Genomic DNA, 25,416 nt, shown 5'->3' on the forward strand with positions numbered 1-25,416 from the left:
CAGGCCACATGTCCTCAATATGGGGGGGGGGGACCCTGCGCCCCCCCACCCCAAAGCACCTTGTCCCCATGTTGAGGAGAAGGGCCTCTTCCCGACAACCCTGGGCATTGGTTGTCGGGGGTCTGTGGGGGGGGGCTTATCGGAATCTGGGAGCCCCCTTTAATAAGGGGGCCACCAGATCCTGTCTCCCCACCCTATGTGAATGAGTATGGGGTACATTGTACCCCTATTCATTCACCTGGAGGAAAAAAAGTGTCAAAAATAAAAAAAAACACTACACACTACAGGTTTTTAAAGTAATTTATTAGGCACCTTCGGGGGTCTCGTCTGACTTCTTCTCCCCTGCATGCTCGGATAAGTATGGACTGGTATGGACTTTGGGGGGACCACCACGACTTTGATCCTACTCCAGCCCATTGAATATCACTGAAGTCGGATCGCCCTCTTGCCTGATCATGGCATGCAACTTGTGCTCCGATGATCTTGATGGGGAACTCCACACAAAAAAAAAAAAAAGAAAGAACAGCATGGGTTCCCCCTCCAAGAGCATACCAGGCCCTTCGGTCTGGTATGGATTTTAAGGGGAACCCCCTACGCTGAAAAAACAGCGTGGGAGTCTCCCCAAAGTCCACACCAGACCCTTATCTGAGCATGCAGCCCGGCCGGTCAGGAAAGGGGGTGGGGGCAGGCAAAAGAGAAGAAGATGGCAGAGGAGACCCGGCAGAAGACTGAGGGAGAAGAACCCGAAAGAGAGCGGAGAAAATCCGGAGAGAGGAGATGTCAGAAGAGACCCCTGGAGCCCTCTAATAAATTAGTTTAAAAACCTGTGTATTGTTTTGTTTTTTTTACACTTTCGGTGATCTGACTTCAATGATATTTAATAGGCTGAAGTATGATCAAAGTCGGACCCAAGTAGTACAGGGAGCATTTTCAAAATCGGACCAGTTAAGACGGCTCCCATAGGGAAACATTGATTTTCATGAGCTCCCAATGTCGGAGCATTTGTCGTTCCAGTGTGAATCCAGCCTTAAAGGTTTGACAATAAAACCTTGAGGCTGACTGGTTACTATGCATAGCTGCACCAGATTCTGTGTGCACCAGTTTTAGCAAGTCTCCCCTTTAGTGTGCATGAATGTTTGCCTTTTGCAGGACTACATCGAATCATATAGAGCAGTGTTCACATACACAGATTATTACTTTTGCCATGCAAGACTTTTACGCTTCTATGCCAATGATTTCAATGTGAATACGCATTACAATGCAAAAAACGGTGCATTTGACTTGTTTTTATGTCGACACTCATGTACTGTAACCCCCAATAGTTACATGGTTACATAGTTAGTCAGGTTGAAAAAAGACACAAGTCCATCCAGTTCAACCACAAAAAACAAAAAAACTAAATAAAAAACACAGTAAAATCCTATACACCCAACTCCATACCCACAGTTGATCCAGAGGAAGGCAAAAAACCCCAGCGGAGCATGATCCAATTTGCTACAGCAGGGGAAAAAATTCCTTCCTGATCCCCCGAGAGGCAATCGGATTTACCCTGGATCAACTATACCTACAAATCTTAGTACTCAGTTATATTCTGTACATTTAGGAAAGAATCCAGACCTTTCTTAAAGCAATCTACTGAGCTGGCCAGAACCCCCTCTGGAGGGAGTCTGTTCCACATTTTCACAGCTCTTACTGTGAAAAAACCTTTCCATATTTGGAGGTGAAATCTCTTTTCCTCTAGACATAAAGAGTGCCCCCTTGTCTTCAGTGATGACCGTAAAGTGAATAACTCAACACCAAGTTCACTGTATGGACCTCTTATATATTTGTACATGTTGATCATATCCCCCCTTATTCTCCTCTTCTCAAGAGTGAATAAATTCAGTTCCTCTAATCTTTCCTCATAGCTGAGCTCCTCCATGCCTCTTATCAGTTTGGTTGCTCTTCTCTGCACTTCCTCCAGTTCTCCTAATATGTTTGTTAGGTAAAACTTCCTACTTACCCTTAAACCACGGAGTCTGAATTTCCCCTCCTCGTCTGTGACTGTATCTTCACCATAAATTGCACAGTCTTTCTGTCCCACAGCTTCCACTGATACGCCTTGCTCAGGCTCACCATTTAGGGAGGACACCGTTCCATAACAACTGAAAGGACATGACAGCTTGCCATTACCAACTTAACCACAAAACAACTTTGTGTAATAAGGCTCAGCTCTCTTAGCAAAATACACACACAAATGTATACACAGAATTTCATATACATGAGTTTTATAGATCAGTCTTTCCACCATCAGCTCATGCTCAAAAAAGGGTTTGTGTGCACTTCAGTGCAGGGATTTTGTTGGTGCCATCTTATGCCTGGGTGCACAGAGCTGTGTTTCTGGGGATATATGCAGGGAATACAATAGGTCTCACTGACATGCAGACATTAGCTGCTCAGGCATCATGCCTTGTACACTATTTAACAGAGTCACTGCAATGCTCCTACAATCAAAGGGTGGGTCCTTTATTGTATTTTACCACTTCAGCCCCGGACCATTTTGCTAGTCAATGACCGGGCCACTTTTTCCGATTCGGCACTGCGTCGCTTTAACAATTGCGCGGTCGTGCAATGTGGCTCCCAAACAAAATTGGCGTCATTTTTTCCCCACAAATAGAGCTTTCTTTTGGTGGTATTTGATCACCTCTGCGTTTATTTTTTGCGCTATAAATAGAGCGACAATTTTGAAAAAAAAAATAATAATAATATTATTTACTTTTTGCTGTAAATATCCTCCAAAAATATATATATATAAAAAAAAAAAAAAACACAATTTTTTTTTCTCAGTTTAGGCCGATATGTATTCTTCTACATATTTTTCGTTAAAAAAAAAAAAAAAAACACAATAAGCGTTTGATTGGTTTGCGCAAAAGTTATAGCGTCTACAAAATATGGGATAGATTTATGGCATTTTTATTCATTTTTTTTTTTTTTACTAGTAATGGTGGCGATCTGCGATTTTCTATTGGTACTGCAACCTTATGGCGGACGCTGTTGACACATTTGTGGGACCATTGGCATTTTTATAGCGATTAGTGCTAAAAAAATGCATTGATTACTGTAAAAATGTCACTGGCATGGAAGGGGTTAACACTAGGGGGCGAGGAAGGGGTTAATTATGTTCCCTCATTGTGTTCCAACTGAAGGGGGGGTGGGACCGACTAGGGGAAATTACAGATCGCTGTTCATACTTAGTATGAACATATGATCAGTCATTTTTCCCCCTGAAGGGAGTGGGAGCTGTGTGTTTACACACACAGCTCCTGGTTCTCGCTCTGTAACGAGCGATCGCGGGTGCCCGGCGGTGATCTCGCCCGTCGGGCACTCGCATCGGCACCAGGGGCGAGCAGGGGGAGCGCCCCTCCGGCGGCGTGTGCCTTTAGTGGCTTCAGAGCTCATGCTCCTTAGAAATCCACAGTGCATTCAACGAGTCTGCTCACCTCCCAGGGCTAGATCAGACAGGCAGGGTTCTCCAGCCCCCCGGGTACAGGAGCGCACTAGTTCCGAGCTCACCGCGGCTGCACAATATCCTTGCCTGTGAATCCCTTTTTGTGCCAAGCAATGATGACTGCGCTTGTTTCCTTGCAGGTAACCATAGTTAAGAGAAAGAACTATGATTTCAAGCACCACCCTCCTTTTAAAGCTTTCAGTCTGTTATTCTAACTCAATTAGCATTACAGAGTGATTTCTAGCCTGGTCCTCGTCACTGTACCATGTGATCACACTGACCAATCACAGCTAGCAACACAGTCATATCTGATGGATGGTATGAAAGGAAGCCATATATTGACTGTCACGTGACCTGCTGTGACTGGTCACTGCAGTCATATGGTTACTACAAAAACATTTCACCCAATTGAAAATATTTATATTTTATTAACATAGGACATTAAACCACAATGGATATAAATATACTAATCATTGACTCTGGGACAATTTTTTTATTTTTTGGTTAAAACATTACTGCAACCCCCCCCCCCCCCCCCCAAACTGTATATAATTTTCTAAACGCAGAGGTCCTGTAGAATTTTAAGGTGAAGGTTGCATTTTTTTTTATGTTGCACAACATTTGCACACCTATTTATGAAACCAATATTTCCAGAACACAATACACTAAAATTTAAATTTATGTTAGAGCATACACATTTAATCCCCAATTTGTTAACAAAATAAAAGATGAGATCGCCTAGAGTAAAAAGATTTTAAATAGGTCAAGCCTCAAAACAAAGTGGGGAGATATTACAGAACCCAAAAATATCAATAGGTTGTGCTTTACAGCTCATCGGTTTAGAACAGTGTTTCTCAACTCCAGTCCTCAAGGCACCCCAACAGGTCATGTTTTCAGGATTTCTCTCAGATGAAATGGCTGTTGCAATTACTAAAAAAAAAGTTTTTTATCAAATCACCTGTGCAAAATAATGGAGTTGAGAAACTCTATATATTGGAGTTAACCGTAAATGAGGGACCTAGAATTATTTCTCTTGCCCCAGTGGCAATAGCCAATAAATTTGTACAGCTGTTTACAAACATGCGCGCATACATCTGTATTTCTATGTGCGCGCATGGAGTGACAGGGGTGCTCTTCCGTTACATCATGATCGCAAGTCACGTAAAAAGATTGGATGCAAATGCACCCACCCAGATGACTTTTACAGTAAAGCCTTGAGCGTGAGGCTCAAAACTGAAACAAGCTCAAGATGCTACTGCAGCCATGAGCTTGCTTTAACCTTTCCAGACTCTGGAGATACTAGACATGTGCAAAGAGCTGACAAGATTAACTTCTAAAGGGGGCGAATCGTTTAAGAAACTGTGAAGGTGGCCATAGAGGAATTAAAATTTTGGCAGTTCAGCATGAACCGGCCGAATTTAGATGTGTGTGTGTTGTGTGTGGCCATCCATGTACAATTAACTTCTGTCGAATGAACAAATTGGAAAAGTTTGGTCAATCAGTGGCTAGAGCCACTGATCAGAGTAGTCTGACAGCACCAGTTTCCACTGTTTAACTGTATCAGTGAGACCAATTCCTTCATGCACGTTTGTGTGGATAGAGAAATTGTTTTTCGTTTAGCCAGTTGAATTAATTTTATTTTTATTTTTTAATAACTCATCTTTGGCCTCCTTTAGTAAAAGTGTCAATCTAAAAGCTTACCTGTAAGCTGTCCTGTAGCCTGTGATTCTTATTTTTAAATGTTGTCCCTCCTGTGCTTCTATCATCTGGGAAGAAGGCTCGAAGCGAAACTCTTTCATCATTGGTTTAAAATAATATTGTCCAGGACTCTAAAAGAAATTTAACAGCACATATCAGCCTATTACATGTAGCATACACATAATGTTGCCAGCAGGACCAGTAGGCACAAAAAAAAAAAAAAAAGAAGCCAATCAGTGCCTCTGAAACAATGTAGGCTACTAAAAACGATTCAAGCTCACAAAATGAATAAATATAAGCTACTAGCATGCGAGTTGTTCAATGCATGTGGGGCTGAGCAGTTCTCAGCACAAGCATGACGAGCATATAGACCTGTCAGTAACCATATGTTGAGTGCACCTTCCTTACAGACTTCAGGTTTTGACAGAAGGTAAAGATGTACAGCATGTGCGATTTTCTCTTCTTGTTTACTGGGAGATGAGCATATGGGAAAATATTAAATGCCTAAAGAAGGCCATCAACGTAAATGGGACTTTATGTGATAAGATGAATGCTAGAAGATAAGCAAGGTCTCTTCTGCTAAAGAGAAAGCTATGATTTTTTTTACGACACTGCCAGTAGTGCACATGAATTGCAGTGTACAACCCTGCTTATGCCTACACCTGGAATACAGTTGATGCCTGGGTATGATGCAACTCCCAAGCACATGTGCAGGAGCCAAGGCAAAAAGCAGCCCCCAAACAGACAGAAATAAGGAACATGGAAGATGCAGGGATAGCTTTTATCTACAAGGCGAGTATAGTTCCACTTTAGGAATATAGTCAATCTGTTGGTCAACCGAACATGTGATACATATATACAGTATAGCCACACCCACTAGTCTTGCTGAAGTTGTGCTTTCCAGGAGTTTATGGTATAAATGCTGGTCAGCAAAGCAAACTTCTAAAATGTCATTGTCCTCTTTCCCTTTCCAGCTCTGTGCTTGATGACTATTAAGAACATATAGGAGAGAAAGACAAGCCATACCACAGGCTAAGTCACTTCAGCTACAGGACAACCTTTGTGCCTTTCACAAGTCAAAGGAGGCAACCTTTTTTACTTTATTAGCCCAGGTCTTATTTTTAACCTTTGGAGTGCCTATATAATGTTGTTTTGCAAGAATGTCTACTAAACTCATGCAAGTCCAGGTGAATGACCCTAATGCACCTCTACAAACACATCTGTTTTGCAGTGCACAGTAACACACTACTGTGCAATGTGGTGCCCTCATGCTAAGGTTCTAAAGCATTGCTGTCCACTTTGGTGCATTAGCAGTCCATTTCAAAGACTGGGCTGCAACACAACACATATTAACATGTAACATGTAACATAGGGAGTTAACACAATGTACTACAGACAAGTATAAAGCCTTTCTAAAATATGATATGCAACCCGTTAGTACGGCCCTTAAGGGTTTCCAAATGGCTATAGGGAGGAAAATTCCAGACATTATATAATTACATTCATTTCTATCGTTTTTATTCCACACATTAAGGGTCTCTTGGTGTATAACAAAAGCCATCAGGGTAAACATCTTTTGTATGTAGATGAGGTAGACATTTTATGTGGCTGGAAAATACAGCAACCAGACAACCAAATGTATGTGCTACACGGTGTTTGGATATTTGGCTTTTTAAGAGCAAATATATACTTTAATTTCAAGTGCAGCAGTGATGGAGACAAAATTTACCAGATTTAAAAATGTCAGCATCCCGTTTTCTTGGGTTAGCAGGTTTGACCGGAACATACCACCGCTGAGAGATAGAAGGACACCAGGCAAAGGCTGCTCATCTTCTGACAGGATCTGCTCAGAAACAAAAAAAAACATTTTTTTCCTTTAATAAGCACATGGGGCCTCATTTCTGAATACTACTATTCTTCATACATTACAACCCCAATTACCAAAAATATGGAGCACTGTAAAATCTACATAAAAAACTGAATGCAAAGATTTGTAAATATCATAAATCCATATTTTATTCACAATAGCAACCATGTCAAATGTTTAAACTGAGAGAATCTACCATTTTAAGAAAACATAAGGGACCTTTGAAATTGATTGCAACAACACATTTGGACAAGGCAACCAAAAGCTGGCAAAGTGGTACTAACAAAGAGCAGCTGGAAGAACATTTTGCAACTAATTAGGTTAATTGGCAACAGGTAACATGTTTGGGTATAAAAAGTATTATAGAGTCTCAAAAGTAAAGATTGGCAGAGGTTCACCAATCTGTAATAAGCTGCATCTAAAATTTTTAAATAAAAATATTTATTACAGGTACTTCTATGATGCCATGAATTTGAGCAGCACTTTACAATCAGGCCCTCCGATGGTATTGCATTAAAAACAGGAACGTTTCTGTGATCCACATCACTGCATGGGCTCAGAAATACTTCCAAAAATCACTGTCTGAACAGTTTACTGTGCCATCCAAAAATGTGAGTTAAAAGGAGTTGTAAAGGCAAAAGGTTTATCTTAATGCATTCTATGCATTAAGATAAAAAAATCTTCTGTGAGTAGCAGCCCCTCCAGCACTCGCCTAATTACCTACCTGAGCCCCTCCTCTCTCCAGCAATATCCACGATTCTCTCAGCCATCCAAGACACTCCTCCCGATTGGTTGAGACAGAGCAGCAGCGCCATTGGCTCTCGCAGCTGTCAAAGTCAGCCGGACAATAAGGGGAGAGAGGGGGCTCTGAACTCTGTGAATGAGTGACACGGCTGTGTGGCTGGAGCCCTTTATACATTTTGACAGCGGGTGCAGGGAGAAAATGCCCTGGTCACTGTCACAGTGAGGGAAATGGGAGGAGAAGATAGGCGATGGAACAGGTTACATCTTCCACTCCAAATAAAAGGTGTAACATGTTTCCCAAGGTGAAAACAAAAATAAATAAAAAAAATATACAAATATCCCAGGAATTAAAAGGGATGGGAAGTTAGCAGTCTTTCAAGTATCAAGATCTGACCAAGTAAATTTGCAGAATGGCCTGGATTTGTCCCACCAAAAACTTCCTGGAACAAAAAACTTTCCAGCCTTGCACCAAGCAAATTATGTCTTCTATGTGCAATGGTAAACCTTGCAGAAAATACACAAGTTGTACTGTTGGTGAGCACCAATCAGAATTCAGCTCTGGAGGTGACATTACAGGCTAGTGCCGCATCTTCCATGTGGCAGGGTTCGGTTACAGTTCCTCGAGGCGCTGAAGAGGGGTGACTGATGTGAAAGTTGCAATCCTATTGTCACAGTGGGGTTGATGTAGTCAGGAGAAGGAATTTCTCCATGTAAAGAACCAAAGTCTTTACTCCAGTGGTCTCCAAACTGCGGCTTAGACAGGAAGACAGGAGTCATCCCAACTCAGGACTCTGGCAAAATTGCTGGGAAGAAGGGGGGGGGGGGGGCGGGGGGCTGTCCTAACGCCTGTTTACTGATGTCCTCACCTGACACTGGCAACAAACCATGGTCAGAATTTAAAGGGGCCTGTGTTGTGTACTGTTTCAATTAAGAAATAGCGTTTTGGAATTTAAGCCAAAAATGCACATTTTAACGGGTATGTGAAAATAAGGAATAAGTGCTCTTGCAGCAAAAAGGTTACATGCAATATAATGTAACAAAGGAATAAACTTCCAAGAAAGTTAGCCAATTCACAATGACTTACCTCAAAAGTGACTCCTGCAAGTGCAAATGCATTGAAGTCCCCAATTGCTCCATCAACAGCAGTCAAAACGAAACCTTCCTTTTGAGCAGAAATGGTATACTCCAAGTCACTATGTAATGGCCCTACACTGTGGACAGAGCATACACGTCAAAAGTTATAAAATAAAGAACAAGAAAATGATGGCACATGCGGTAAAAGGGCATTGAAATACGGATAGAAAGAAAAAAGTACTGCAGTTGCAATTGTGCCTTAAAGCTAGTAATATACTGATTAAACAAAAACAGAAAAAAAAAGAGAAAAAGAGGAAAATGGACTTTAAATGTTGCCACTATGATCCCAAATAGGGAAAGAGGAATGGTCTTGTATTTAGGTAAAAATATATACTTTATTTAAATCACATAAAGAAAAAACACACACACACACACACACACACACACACACGGTAATATAAATGCATGAAGATGTCTGGAAAAGTACACCGTCTCATGCGAGAGAACAGATAAGAAGGCTGAAACAGGGAAGTCGCATGGATGTGCTATGAGACCAATACGCCAGGTAGTCAAAGAAGATTCCTTCTGGCTTGAAGGCCAAGCATACAGTGTCAGCGCCAATGGATGTATTTATATTACATTTTTTCCTAATATATGCGGGGGTTTTTTATGCGATTTAAATAAATTATATATTTTTACATAAATACGAGGCCATTTCTCTTTCCTATTTGGGATAATTTCTTCTTTCTTCTGTTTTTGCTCAATCAGTATTGGATGTGGTGACACGTTCTGCAATATATGTCTCAAACCTTTAGTTTTTTGCAATATACGGATTAAAATTTAGCCAGTTTAGCAGGGACTGGCCAAATTTCATTTAGCGTGTAACCATCCCTGTTTAACAGAAGTCGATTGTTTGATCAACTTCTGACAAAGAAACACGCTGTAAACTTTTATTTTTGATTTTGTAAACTTTTTGTCTATCAGTGACTGCGGTTGCTGATCAGTGTATTCTGACAGAGGTCCTGCTATCAGAATACAATGTCCCCGCGAGGGGGGTTCCTCCATCCACCATTTCATTCAGTCATCATTTGTGTGGATAGAGGGAACTGTTAGATTTTGTATCGTTGTGCCCACTGGCTGAACAAGAAAAGAAAAAAAAAAAAAAAAGTGTATGGCAAGCTTAAGACCCCTAACTTTTAAAAGGGGGAGGGGGGACCAAAGACACCTCGACCCAACCCGTAGATACTGCCATTGCAGGGTAGTGGGCTCACAATGAATCTTGGGATTTGGGGGACCAGTGTGGTCCCCCAAAAAAATAAAAAGCTAAAAAAAGTAGGAGTCAGACAAAATCTTAGGCTGTGCCTACAAATAAATATTTACAAAAAAATATATCCATGCAGCAATATATGGTTCATTTACAATAAATCGTAACTAAATAAAAAAAAAAAAAAAAAAAAAAAAGAATTAAAATCGAATGTAGCCTTTTTTAAATGTACAAGGTTCGCCTGCTTGAAGTGCAGATTTTATAGTCTTACAACAGCAGTGTTTTTCAATCTTTTTTTTAGTCAAGGCACACTTTAGAGTTATGCACAATCCTGGGGTACACCAGTCTGGTGGCTCGTTCACACCAGGAGGTGCATCCAAGTGCACAAAATATATATTACAAAAAACATGGTACTGGTAAGTATGTTGTTTAGCTGGCGCAAAAGCATATGCATTTGCTAGATCCTCCCTCCTACCATTAATTCCCCCCACCCTCAAACAAATTCCAGATCGGGGCTGTACAGGGTTTGATTACCACTCCAACCCACAATTTCTGCTGCCGTGACAGGAGTAGTGTGTAGAGGTGAATGGTGGGTGATAATAAACCCCTCTACAGTCCGTTTTAACTTCTGTACACAGACATAAGGGAGAGAGCACAGCTCGCAGCCTCTTCCTGGCCCTCTCCTGCTGTCTGCACTCCTGTTAGAAACCCAAAATGCTGCATGTGCACCTTTCGTGTCCTTAGCAACCGGATATGTCAACGGTTGGTAGGACATGGACAGGTGGCCCACTAAACATTCTAGGTTGCTGACAGAAGTACAGATAGCAGCAGAAAGAAGGAAAGAGCCAGGAGGAGACGTGGGCTGTATTCTTCCTCACCTGTCTGTATAGAGAAATTAACACAGAGTGTCTCAGATCAGTTTGTCCTTTTGCCACAGCATCCCAGTTGATAAGGCTTGTTTTAAAAGTATAAGATGGTTAGAACCCATATCAGGTTATTTTGCGGTCAGTGTTTCTTTCTACAAATGAAATTGTCCAATGGGGACATAGACAACAATAAAAAGCAAATAGATCCAACAATTCCCCATCTGTTTGTTTTTTATTATTAGGTTCATATTTTGATAGCCTTGTATCATGGATTCAAACATCTTAACAAAGAAGAAACAAAACAGGGTACTACTAACCTGTATGAACCTTTGTCATCAGTAAAAACGGTGATTAGAGGTGAAGCTGCCCCTTTCTCACTAATTACAATTTCAACACCCTCTAACTCTGGGTGTATCTGACCTTCAAGAAACAATCCAGCCTTTCCAAGAATTTCTATGAGCTTTCCTGGACAGCTTTCTGAAATGCAGTAAGAAAACACAATTTTTCAATGTAAACTGCAAAGTTTAAGAAACATATATTAGCACAAATTACGCACTAAAAAAATTAGGGCATGAACAATCATTATTATAGCATTGTGGGACACTTAAGCATAGTACCGATGGGTTCGAATGTCGGGCGGCATCGACCGGCTCAATTGAAACTGCGCAAAATTCGGCCTGTGTGTACTCCAGCCGGTCCGTCAGAAGCTGGCCGTTCTGCCAGCTTCAGTCGAAGCGCATGATCGAAAAAGGTCTGCCGATCATCTCCTGATCAACACCTTTAGCCAATGGCTGAGAACGCTGACCGTAATGTTCTGTCAGGACACAACAGCACAGCAGGGGGGGACATGGTACAGTGGCTCCTCCTAAGTTGTCACTTTTTTTTTTTTTTTCGTTCAGCCCTGTTGGGTTGAATGGAAAAAAAAAAAATGAGTCGTATGTGCTAGGCTTCACTTACGAGTCCATCCTCAAGGTGGTTTTATAAACAAACGTGAAGAAATGTTGTCTCAAACGAGCTGTATAATGTCATAAGACACCTGGAGTTAGACTTTAACTAGGTAATGAGAGGCCAAAAGTCTCTGAAATAGCACAACCAAGAAAATTTGTCTCTTGATGGAACTCAAGGTTAGATGCCAATTTTGACCAGGCTGTAGAAAGGACAGGATGTGTCCCACATAAAACTTCATAGGATGGAATGTCATAGCCTCACACCAAAATAGGCTTTCCAGGTGCGATTGTAGACTTTCAAGCAGTCACAAGAAACCTGGAGTTAGTGCTAGTTCACAACAGACGCAGTTCTGTGTGCTTTTATTCTGCGCAAAATGCATGCACAATGTTTTCCATGTATTCCAACGGCTCTTGTTCACACCATGCAGTCTGTTTCTGCACCGGAAACTGACCGCATGGTGTGAACTAGGGCCATTGGAATACATGGAAAACACTGTGCATGCATTTTTAGTGCAGAATAAAAAAGCACACAGACCTGAACTGCATCTGGTGTGAACTGGCCCTTAGGCTTGAACAGCTGTTATATACAAAAAGATCACACATTTGTAAATACTATTCCCAGCCTGTTTTTACCCAGCTCAATAAAAGTTGTAAATCAATTTTGCACAAAATAACCAAAACAACCAAAATCATATCATCATCAGGATGTGGAACTGAAACGTTAGTTTCACCAAAATGACATAGGGTGGGGAGAGGAGATTCCTGTGCAAATGTGACTTTCATTTTGAATTCCAGCAAGAGGCATTTCTAGATTTTCCTGTCTGAAAGATTTGTGTGTCTGCATGTTTAAAGTAGTTGTAAACCCTCACATATACCCACCCATGGGAGTGAACAGCCTCAGATGATACAGAGATTAAACACATTCTCATAGATAGGGGTGCAGATAAACAAGTAAAACCTCTCTTCCCTACACCCCTTCAAAAGAGCAGAAAAGTGTTAAAATCCTTCATCTGTCGGGAACACAGAGGAGGGGTGGGGAGGCTGCAGTTACATGGTGTGAGAGCAGATTGGTGGAAAGGAACACATTCCCCTCCACACAGCAGAAGAACTGTGTTGTGAATAGACAAGCTGCCTGCTGAGCTCCCTCCCTGACACAAGTTTTATCTCATGTGTCCGAAAACTTCTCTCAAAACTCATGCTGATAACAGAGAAATAAAGTACCAGAGAGAAACGACACTTAGAAGATTTCATGAATGAGATTTACAACCACTTTAAGATTTTGAAAAGACTTCTATGGGTTTGATGCTCGGCGCAGGTATTAGCCACAGGAGGTCTATTGGTGAAACAGCGTGGCATGGAGATAGTGGTATCTTTTACAAAGCCACCAAAAGCTGCTTAAAAAATAAAAATGTAATTACCTCCACTAACAACAGCCTCCACAGAAGGCGGGTAGAACAAAAGTTCTTTAGATGATGGTGTAACTGTAATCTTCTCGCCAGATCTAAAAATTAAAAAAAAAAAAGCCAACGTTAATAACAAAGAAAAATATAAAACAAGAGTCAGTAAAAGACCACTAAACTATGCATAATTCCAGTACATTTATTTTCACAAAATTACATATTCTGTGCACATTACCATTTGCCTGTCAATCATGCATACTTACTAAAGCTTCACAAACTGACATACAACTACCTTGATCAGTCACATGCCCATCACAATATTTGTTTGCACAAAGGAACCATTATACAAAATAAGGCAGTATTAAAAAGGAAAAGTACAGCAAAAACTCATTTGGCTGTACTTCTCCTGTGACCCGTTTTCAGCCAACAGCAGGCTAAAGCCCGCTGCCAGCTGCACATCCCAGAAGTTACTTTTTTTTAACCATTTAACCTGTTCACATTCTGCCTGGTAGAGAACTGCAAGACCATGATGTCTGCAATTTGATTCTCTTGTGGAAATAAATGGAACCCGAGAGAGACCTTGAGACTGCTATTTTTATAATCTGTCATTTAATTATCAGTTACTACCAACTCAACTTACCAGTAAAATCTGTCTTGGAGTACAGGACACCAGAACTTTACTCTTTAACAATGGGTTTTATGCAGCTACCATCTGGTGATTGGCAAACAAGAAAACTGGTGGGACATTCCTCTAGCAGCTAGGCTCAGTTTTGTAGCAATGAAAGACAATGTTCTGGTGGAAGGCGGAAACCACCATGAAAGGAGAAAAAGGGCTTTAGGCTTCAGGACAACCTTGTCTTGTAATACTAGGAAACACTAGTGTTTTGTTACACTAAGAAGGGCCCTCTACAAGACAAAGCTGTTAGTCAAAATTAGTACTTCACCAATGTCCCTGGTCATGTGCTTATTCCAGGCAGCAAGAGCTTGGCAAGCTGCAATGGAAGCAACCACAGGTTGCATGGTAGGGCCCGCTAGCCAATAAGGGCCTTAAAAGCAGAACTTTATCTATAACAACTCGATAAAAAATAATCTTTAACAAGGAAAATACATTTCACATTAATAATTTTGCCACCAAAATTAGTGTGTGCTGTAAATTGCCTCCAATAGCCCTGTTTCTTCTTGCTGGAGGCTGCCATTGCCGAAGCCCAGAGCTCCTGAACAGCAGAAAATCAAAGAACAACTTACAGTGTCTTGCAAAAGGATTCACCCCCCTTGGCGTTTTACCTATTTTGTTACATTACAGTCTTTAGTTAAATGTTTTTTTTAATCTGAATTATATGTGATGGATCAGAACACAATAGTCTAAGTTGGTGAAGTAAAATTAGAAAAATATACATAAAACAATTTTTCAGTAATAAAAAAAATTATAATTGGCATGTGCGTATGTATTCATTCCCTTTGTTACGAAGCCCATAAAAATCTCTGGTGCAACCAATTATCTTCAGAAGTCACATAATTAGTGAAATGATGTCCACCTGTGTGCAATCTAAGTGTCACAGAATCTGTCATTACATATACACACACACCTTTTTGAAAGACCCCAGAGGCTGCAACACCTAAGCAAGAGGCACCACTAAGCAAACACTGCCATGAAGACCAAGGAACAAGTAAGGGACAATGTTGAGAAGTACAAGTCAGGGTTAGGTTATAAAAAAAAATATCCAAATCTTTGATGATCCCTAGGAGCACCATCAAATCTATCATAACCAAATGGAAAGAAAGTATTGACTTTGGGGGGGGGGGGGTAAATAGTTACAGTGGTAATCGAAAGTTTGGGCACCCCAGGTAAAAAATTGTATTAATGTGCATAACGAAGCCAAGGAAAGATGGAAAAATCTCCAAAAGGCATCAAATTACAGATTAGACATTCTTATAATATGTAAAAAAAAGTTAGATTTTATTTCCATCATTTACACTTTCAAAATTACAGAAAACAAAAAAATGGCGTCTGCAAAAGTTTGGGCACCCTGCAGAATTTATAGCATGCACTGCAAAACTGAGACCTGCCAGTGTCATGGATTGTTCTCAATCATCGTCTGGGAAGACCAGGTGATGTCAATCTCAAAGGTCTTAAATGCCCAGACTCATCTGACCTTGCCCCAACAATCAGCACCATGGGTTCTTCTAAGCAGTTGTCTAGAAAACTGAAAATAGTTGACGCTCACAAACTGGAGAAGGCTATAAGATAGCAAAGCGTTTTCAGATGTCAATATCCTCTGTTCGGAATGTAATTAAGAAATGGCAGTCATCAGGAACAGTGGAAGTTAAAGCAAGGTCTGGAAGACCAAGAAAAATATGTGAGAAAAGCAATTCAAAACCCACGTTTGACTGCACGATCCCTCCAGAAAGATCTGGCAGACACTGGAGTTGTGGTACACTATTCCACTATAAAGAGATAGTTGTACAAAAATATGGTCTTCATGGAAGAGTCATCAGAAAAAAACCTCTTCTACGTCCTCACCACAAAAATCAGCGTTTGAACTTTGCAAATGAACATATAGACAAGCCTGATGCATTTTGGAAACATGTTCTGTGGACCGATGAGGTTAAAATAGAACTTTTTGGCCGGAATGAGCAAAGGTACATTTGGAGAAGAAAGGGCACAGAATTTAATGAAAAGAACCTCTGTCCAACTGTTAAGCATGGGGGTGGATCAATCATTGCAGCCAGTGGCACAGGGAACATTTCACGAGGCACAGGGAACATTTCAAGAGTAGAAGGAAAAATGGATTCAATAAAATTTCAGCAAATTTTGGATGGTAACTTGATGCCATCTGTGAAAAAGCTGAAGTTAAATAGGATAGCTTCTACAAATTAGGGTTGTCCCGATACTGATACCAGTATCGGTACCGATACCGGGTATTTGCAGGAGTACTCGTACTCCCGATACTGAAATAGAATACTTGTCCCCCCCCCCCCACAAACCGCAAAGCCGCCGTTAATCAGCGTGCGGGGAACATTACAGCTTTAGTTTGAATAGCTGTATCCCCGCCGCGTATAGACATTCCCCCTTGCGCGGGATTGGACGGATGATCTGTCCAATCCCGCGCAAGGGGGAGTGTCTATACGCGGCGGGGATACAGCTATTCAAACGAAAGCTGTAATGTTCCCCGCACGCTGATTAACGGCGGCACGTGCGGCATCATCAAGGTATGGGGGACATGGCTGCAATATGTGGGGGGACATGGCTGCAATATGTGGGGGGACATGGCTGCAATATGTGGGGGCACATGGCTGCAATATGTGGGGGGACATGGCTGCAATATGTGGGGGGACATGGCTGCAATATGTGGGGGGACATGGCTGCAATATGTGGGGGGACATGGCTGCAATATGTGGGGGGATATTTAAAAAAAGTATAGGTATTCGGTATCGGCGAGTACATAAAAAAAAAAGTATCGGTACTTGTACTCAGTCCTAAAAAAGTGGTATCGGGACAACCCTACTACAAATGGATAATGATCCTAATCACACCTCAAAATCCACGGGGGATTACATCAAGAGGCATAAACTGAAGGTTTTGCCATGGGCTTCACAATCTCCTGACCTCAACATAATTGAAAATCTATAGATAGACCTTAAAAGAGCAGTGCGTGACAGACAGGCCAGAAATCTCAAAAGAACTGGAAGACTTTTGTAAGGAAGAATGGGCAAAGATACCTCAAACAAGAATTGAAAGACTCTTGGCTGGCTACAAAAAGCGTTTACAAGCTGTGATACTTGCCAAAGGAAGCAGTACAAGATTAACTCTGCAGGGTGCCCAAACTTTTGCAGACGCCATTTTTTTGTTTTCTGCAATTTTGAAAGTGTAAATGATGGAAATAAAATCTAACTTTTTTTGACATATTATAAGAATGTCTAATCTGTAATTTGATGCCTTTTGGAGATTTTCCATCTTTCCTTGGCTTCGTTATGCACATTAAATACAAATTTTTAACTGGGGTGCCCAAACTTTCGATCCCCACTGTATGCACATTGACTTTTTCTGCCATTTTGTCCTATTTGTTGTTTGCTTTACAATAATAATAAAAAAAATAAAAAAATCTACAAAAGTTGTGGTTATGTTCTATAAATTTAATGATGCAAATCCTCAAACAATCCATGTTAATTCCAGGTTGTAACCCATCGATTTAGCAGTTTCAAAAAACAGTTATATTGCTGGAATGCCAGGATTGCCAACTGTCACATTGTGTCCTCAACCAAACTGTCAAACCATCAAATGGCTGCTGTCAAAACTGATCACTCAGGCAGCTTCCTTGGCTATAAAGGATAGGGGGGTTTCATTTCACTTTAAGGCTGCATTCACACCTTGGCGTACAAAATCGCGGCGTTTTGTCCCGCGAATTGCGGCGACAAATTGCGGCGTTTTGTACCGCGATTTCCGGCGACAAAACGCCGCGATTGTGAATGCAGCCTTACCCCCTCTATGGAGATGGTTCACATCTCCTATGCCGAACGCCGCCTGAAAAAAAGGTCCGGGACTTGTTTTCAGGCGGCAGGCGTACGGCGTTCGGCGTGGAGATGTGAACCGTCTCCATAGAGGGCAATGTGAAATCATCCCTCCAGCGTCTTGGGGGCTGCTGCGGCGTCGCACTACAGGCGTATATACGCCTAGGTGTGAACGGGGGCTAAGGCTGCATTCACACCTGAGCGTTTTGTCGCCTGAAGCATCAAGCTCCAAAATACATTATTCTCAATGGAGATGGTTCACATCTCCACTCCAAAACGCCTGACGCCGAACGCCTGAAGCTCAAACAAGTTCTGGACCCTCGAATTGAGCGTATTTGGGCGTTTTTCTGTTTGTAACATTGGTGACTAGACCTGTCCAAAATCGCGGTAAAAAACGCTGCAAAATCGCGGCATAACGCTACGCTCAGGTGTGAATGCAGCCCAAGACTATCAGCAGATTGGCCTCTACAAACTCGGCAGTGCCTAAAAATAAAGAGCAACTGAGCATGTGCAGAGCAGGTTGAAACAGTGTATTACTGGATTTTAAACAGTATAGGCACTTACTGTATTTATTGGTGTATAACACTCACTTTTTTACCCTGAAAATAGAGGGTAAACTGTGCCTGCGTGTTATACGCAGGGGGCCGTGGACAGTTTTTTTCCTGAAACTTCCCTCTTAAAGTTAGGGTGTGTGTTATAAACCTTTGCGTGTTATACGCCGATACAGTATTTATGTTTTGCATAGCTATACTTGCAAAAGGGGCCAGCCTGAAGTGACCTAGCAGGACTTAATTTTCTGACTAAAGTTACACTTTAAAGAAGGCCTCTAACCTTGTATCTACTGGGTCCTTGAATACAGGATTAAAGGATAGGAAGCATCTTGTTAAGACAAGTGACTGCAAGGTCCACTACAGGGGATATCCACTTTTGCATGAAGCTCTTCTTGATAAGAGTAGCAATGGTATCCTTAAGTTTGGATAAAACTTCAGTTGAATGTATCTTATCCTGGCCCACTTCCCAAGCAGGAGGGGTTGAGATCACCCTCATCTATCTTCTCCACAGGCAGAGTGTAAGCAACCAATGCAAAAGTAAATGGACCAAGAGAGTACGAAAGGTTTTATGTTAATAAGCTAGGAACAAGCCCCTCACGCCTTCCAGAGGCCGTGTTCTGAGTCTAAACTAGAGAGGCGACCTGATCCCTTAAACCCCTACACTTGTGATCTGCTATGTATTGTGCAAGAATGCCCCCATAGGGATATTTACAATCTTTGCTGCTGTGGAGACGGAAGGGTTGGGCCTTCTGTGTCAGACACTGTAGGCTGCTGCACCAAGGTAGGCATCCAGGGATCACTTTGCTTTACTATGTAGGGAGCCTTGGATCACTGCACAGTAAAGAAACATAAAAAGGAGACCAGCTGTGAGTGAGGGGGAGGGATTATAAAGGGAATATTCTTGCAGCTTTCATTTTTTTTAGGCATGTGATGTTCTATATAACCTATGGTTAAGAGACTACAGATGACGATTCCCATACTGAACATAAAAAAAAATGTGTGCGCGCGCGCACACGCTCTCGCACAGTTTGAGAAGTATTAACAACAGTGGCTTTAACCATGTGGGCTTAGTATATACTTTAAAATTACATTTTGTTTCCTCTGGATCGCTGAAAGTAAACCCAATATTAACAGAACCAGGCAACTGAAGATTGTTTAAGATCTGGTTATTAAAATATGAGATCTAGAAAAACAGCACTACAAACACCCTTCCTTATAATCATTTACAACACATAAAGTATATCATCACACACTGATCACACCTTTCATAGTAGACTGCATCACAACCATAAAGCACATCCTACCTTGCCCAGTAGGAAAATTCATAGGAAAATGGCCCCTGAAGCTCATCCACCACTTCCTGGACAGGTGGCTGAATGTCAGTGTCTTCTGTATTGGCTTTTTCTCTCTCAAGCCTTCGTGCCTCAATCTCCGCTAGCTGCTGCTCTCTACGTGTCTCTTCGATAGACTTTAATGGCCCCAATACAAGAGCTGGTTCACTGTCTATGGAAGACCTGCAAGAGAATAACCGTGTGGTTGAAGAAATAACTGAATAACTTGACCGAGAAAAACAGTTTTAAGTTGCAGGGCATGAGGTTTGTGGGTTTTCATATAAAAATAAATTTACCGTTTAAGTACTGAGAAAAGCAATCTGATCAAACCTCATGTTTTCAGAGTAAAGCATATGAATGAGAACAGTCCTGCCCCTACTATTTTCATTTAACGGTATTAAAACAAACAAAAGGACCAAAAGTATGGAGCTAAAAAAAAAGATTCCATAGCACAGTTAAAAGTTTAATACAAGCGCCAGTTTTCTATATTTTACACAAATTTCTGCACTACACTTTATATTAAAAAACAATAACACAATGGATTCAGTTAATGAAGTGCCCCAGACATTCTGAGAAGAAACTCAAGTTTGCTGCAAAGCATTAAACATACTTAATAGTGACAGTGACATCCATCAGTTTATCAGCTGTTATGACCCCAAGGACATGATGTCGCACTGCAGTCAGAGTGAGGATACTGGGTGAAGATCTGCAAATTAAAAAATACAGTTTTATACAAAATGGTTTGAACAAGCATGAAGATATACCATTTAAAAGGCCAACTATAGACAGCTTTTTTTTTTTTTTTACAGTAAAAAACATTATTAATTCTATTACCCTAAATTATACAAGTATTCATTCTACTTTACTTATAGTTGAAGGTTAATGGATTTGAAATTTGGTTAATAATTCAGGGTGTGGCCATTTTGTCTGTGGGAGTTTTTGGACCACACCTCGATTCTTCAAGTTGACATGGCTAATGGACAATTTGTGTGTTTACTTGTTTTTAATGTCCTGGGCCAGTCCAACATTTATTATTGGAATAGTAAACTAAATAGTAATTTTTAGATTAATTTAAAGTTTCTAGAATTTGTTTCTTTTTTTTTTTTCTCCCGGAGAAACACATGAAGCTCTTCGTATGCTGTAGCATTTATAATTAACGGTTTGGAGTCAGGGTGCGTTGCTCCCCTTTTTTTTTTTATATTTGATCTGCAAATTTGAGCTTCCATTTTTCTTTTGCTATTTGATTGGGTTCTCTTTGGGTTATTAGTCCCTGTTTACAGCATAAAAAAAACAAACAGAGGAGATGGACCTGTCCTTCAAAAAATAAAGAATTTTAAAAGGGAAAACAACATTCTATTTTCTGATCCATTGGACACAGAAATTCTTTAGACTTTAGGAATGTCAAAAAGCAGTTCAAAAAGGGGTGAGAAAAATAGCAACAAAGCTAACAGACCCCAGAAAAACAACAGAAAGCTTACAGCTTAAGAGCCACCTGAAGAACACAACACCTGAAACCGGCATTGGAGAAAAACTTGAATATCTGCCTGCCTGGTCGAACTTTGAAAACAGGAGACCAGGTGATAGCGTTGCAAACCAAGGTCCAGATTCACAGAAAAAGTACGCCGGAGTATCTGCTGATACTCCGGCGTACTTTCAAATTTGCCGCGTTGTATCTTTATTTGTAATTCACAAACAAAAGATACGACGGCATTTGGCTAAGATCCGACAGGCGTACGGCTTCGTACGCCTTCGGATCTTAGGATGCAATACTTCGGCACCCGCTGGGTGGAGTTCGCGTTGTTTTCCGCGTCAGGAATGCTAATTAGCTGTTTACGGCGATCCACGAAGGTACGCGCGTTCGTCGCATTCTCTTACGTCGTCGCTAGTCGGACTTTCCCATCGTAAAGTTGCGATTGGTGTAACATTAGACAGCCCATGTTAAAGTATGGCCGTCGTTCCCGCGTCGAATTTCAATTTTTTTTTTCCGTAAGTCGTCCGAGAATACGAAAGTACGTAACGCACGTCGCCGTTCAAAACATTACATCGGGTGATGTCATTTCGCGCAAACCACGGCGGGAAACTTTAAAAACGGAGCATGCGCAGTACGTTCGGCGCGGGAACGCGCCTAATTTAAATGGTACACGCCCCATTTGAATTAGGCGGGCTTGCGCCAAACGGCTTTACGCTACGCCGCCGCAAGTTTACAGGTAAGTGTTTTGTGAATCAAGCACTTATGCTGAAAACTTGCGGCGGAGTAACGTAAACGGGATACGTTATGCCGCCGTAATTCTACATGAATCTGGCCCCAAGTTTTTTGCTGCCAAGAGCAAGAACCATTCACAAATATAGGAGAGTGCCAATTCTCAAAACCATAATATTAGACGATTGTCTACAGAGATGCCAGTAAATCCTTATGTGTTCCAGATATAGACTCAACTCCTTAAAGTGGTTGTAAAACCTTACAAATCATGAGGTGAAAGAGGGGACCTACAGTGGTGGTAGTGAAGGCATATTGGAGAACGAAGGGGCAAAAGGCGCAGTGACGAGAGCAGGATAGGAATGTGGACTGCCCCCCCACTACACTGAAGCGAGGCAGTGAGAAGCCTGCACAGGTGCATTTCAGGCATAGTGGTGAGAGCAGGGAGGTGCAGACATGGTGGTGAAATTGTAGTAATACAGGTGTGGTGTTGGGAGCGGAGAGGGGTGCTGGCATGGTGGAGAGCGCAGAAAATCAGTGTGCAGGTACGATAGTGGGAGCAGAGGGAGGTGTACATGCAAGTATTGGGTGCGAGAGTGTGTGGGGTTGCACAGGTACATTGGTGAATGCTGGAAAGGGGTAAGAGGGGCATCCTGCAGGTGCGTTGGTTGAAGTGAAAGTAATAATGCACAGGTACAGGTGGTGAGGGGGTGGGGTACAGGTGCAGTGATAAAGGGAATGCAGTGTTGCAAAGAGTAAAAAAGGAAAGATAGGAAAGGGGGGCCGGGCCGCAGGCACAGAGGATTTTAAGAGAAAAGGAGTAGATGGGGGAGAAGGGAGGTGCAGGCGCAGAGTGTGGTGTGAGAGGTGGGAGTGCAAGTGTCGTGGTATGGGTGCTGAAAGAGGGAGCTGTAAATGCAGAGAGTGATAAGAATTGGAAAAAATGGGTGTGGAAATACATAATAGGTGCGAAAAAAAGGGGGCTGCAGGTGCAGAGGGTGGTAAAAATAGGAGAGAAGGAATGCAAGTGTGATGGATGTGGAAAGAAAGGAAGTTAGAGATCGGTAGATTGTGAGAAAAAGGGTGATGGAGGGTCTGCTTCAGAGTGCAGTGGGGTGAGGGGGGGTCTGGTTGACATTGCAGAAGAGGGTGGGGGGATTGGGGGACAGTGAGGGAAGAATGGCGGCTTACATTGTGGTGAGGGGACACAGTTGGGTAATAGTGGCTAGGGGGGGGTGTTAGGTGAGGTAGGGTGCACTAGGCCAAAAAAAGCACACCCTCCCTGCACAGAGCCTAACCCTTTTCCTGCTCACACTGAAGGGAGATTCTGATAAAAAGGAATGACGGGTTGCCCAACGGCTTCTCTGCTGCTATTGCAGCCTGCCTGTTCTTTTAGCCCTGTAAATACTGTGTAACCTGAACTCCGACTATGAGATACACAGAATTCAGGATAAAAATATTTTCATTACAAATTGTTAAAATCTTTGCAAAGTATGAATTGCCTATATGCCATTACAACACACAACTCATACACCAAGAAATATAATCCTGAATAGTCATAGAGATGTCCTTGTTGAGGCAATAAATATTGTGCTTGGTGCGAGCTGGTCTCAGTGTGCAGTAGCTCGGCTCTACGTGTTACCCGCATAAACGCTTCTTCGGGAGCTTAGGCATACATTCTATGTAAAATAGAAAAACAAACAAATCTTAAAACGAAAGATGATGTACATCAGTAATCAACATACAACAAATATTGAAATAACACATGCCAACTGTATCAACCTGATGAACAGTTAGCTGTACTTTTCTTTGTGATCCTCTGTTTCGTATATGCAGGTTGATGAGCAGTTAGCATGTGTTATTTCAATATCTGTTGTATATTGATTATGGATGTATATCAGTCTTTTGTTTTAAGATTTGTTTGATTTTCTATTTTACATAGAATGTATGCCTTGACTCCTGAAGAAGCATTTATGCGCGCAACATGTAGAGCACTGCACAGTACTGCACACTGAGACCAACACACATCAAGCCTGATAGAACAATATTTATTGCCTCAATGGACAAGGACATCTGATTATTAAGGACTAGGGGCTAGATTCAGATAGCCCGCCGTAACTTTGTGCAGGCGTAGCGTATCTCAGATACGCTACGCCGCAACTTAGTAAGGCAGGTTCTGCATTCACGAACGACTTGCGCAAACAACGTAAAATGCGACGCTGTCCCGACGTCCATACTTAACATTGGCAATGCCTCATATAGCAGGCATAACTTTACGCCGGAAAAAGCCTTACGTAAACAACGTAATAAAATCCGCCGGGCGCACGTACGTTTCTGAATCGGCGTATCTAGCTCATTTGCATATTCTAAGCAGAAATCAGCGGAAGCGCCACCTAGCGGCCAGCGTAAATACGCACCCTAAGATACGACGGCGTGGGAGACTTACGCCGGTCGTATCTTAGCAACATTTAAGCGTTTCTCAGTTTGAGCATTGCGACAGCGCGGATTCGGACTTACAACGGTGTATCTACCGATACGCCCGTCGTAAGTGTTACTGAATCTAGCCCTATATTTTTAGTATATGGGTTGTGTGTTGTAATGGCATATAGGCAATTACTACTTTGTAAAGATTTTAAATAGTGTCTATCTGGTTTTTTTTTTTTTATCAATTTGTAATAAAAATATTTGTATTCTGTATATCCCGCTGCCTATAAAGTCCAGTACCAATCTTTCCAATAGTATCTCTAATCAATACGGTGTGGCACATATATTGCTTTGGTATCCACAGCACCACACTGTGGTGATACCCCAAATTTTCAGTTGAGCCCCAACTATACTGCGTAACTTGTCAAGGCTCAAAGAGCAGGCTGAGGACACAGGAATAGGGGCAGGCTTTTTGCAGAGATGAAGAGCTCCAAGGAATCATACAGGCTGGCAGTAATATTAGTAGGTGAAAGGAGGGTTGTTCCAACTGAGTACAGCAGTCACAGGAATCTCCCGGTCACTCACTACTTCTAAGCTTTTTAACATAATGGCCTGGGAGTGCACATATTTTTACAGTACAGCGGCCAGACTTCAGAGTACAGCATTGTTTGTGTTTAGGTACAGACTGCTGCTGTACGTCTCTCAGCCTCCCGCAGCTTCTGCTCCTCCAAGAAAGTGGCCACAGGAGTACAGGATTTCTGAAAAGGCAGCGGAAGGATTTGTGAGGGGGGACTGCAAGGATTTGTTGGAAACTGAAATACAGGCAATACTGGGTGGCAGATCAGCACTGCAATTTTCCTACAATCTGATTGGTCAAAAGAGAAGAAGAGTTGGGGAGAGTGGAGGAAGAGAAATTGGTACTAGGAGGTAGAACTCCAATCAGAGCAGATAACAATACAGCTGTGAACAATTGATGATTTTTTTAATGCCATTCATTGTATACAAAATTGTGTTGCTAGCTGTAATTGGTCACAGTAATCACATGATACAGACCGGA

General features: G+C 41.8%; 1 protein-coding gene across 1 annotated transcript in view; it reads right to left on the bottom strand.

Annotated features, from left to right (window-relative positions):
* LOC120943545 (nodal modulator 3-like) overlaps window positions 1-25,416 on the bottom strand; it is a 123,224-nt gene that overhangs the window by 35,243 nt on the left and 62,565 nt on the right. Inside the window, exons 18-25 of the mRNA XM_040356910.1 lie at window positions 20,349-20,444; window positions 19,712-19,921; window positions 13,366-13,448; window positions 11,318-11,477; window positions 8,881-9,007; window positions 6,915-7,028; window positions 5,189-5,316; window positions 2,003-2,144 (exon numbers count right to left, since the gene is read on the bottom strand). Coding sequence (XP_040212844.1) covers window positions 2,003-2,144; window positions 5,189-5,316; window positions 6,915-7,028; window positions 8,881-9,007; window positions 11,318-11,477; window positions 13,366-13,448; window positions 19,712-19,921; window positions 20,349-20,444 — 1,060 coding nt within the window. The remainder of the gene's footprint in view (window positions 1-2,002; window positions 2,145-5,188; window positions 5,317-6,914; window positions 7,029-8,880; window positions 9,008-11,317; window positions 11,478-13,365; window positions 13,449-19,711; window positions 19,922-20,348; window positions 20,445-25,416) is intronic.

The sequence above is a fragment of the Rana temporaria genome, chromosome 6 (assembly GCF_905171775.1).
Source record: "Rana temporaria chromosome 6, aRanTem1.1, whole genome shotgun sequence".
Lineage (NCBI taxonomy): Eukaryota > Metazoa > Chordata > Amphibia > Anura > Ranidae > Rana > Rana temporaria.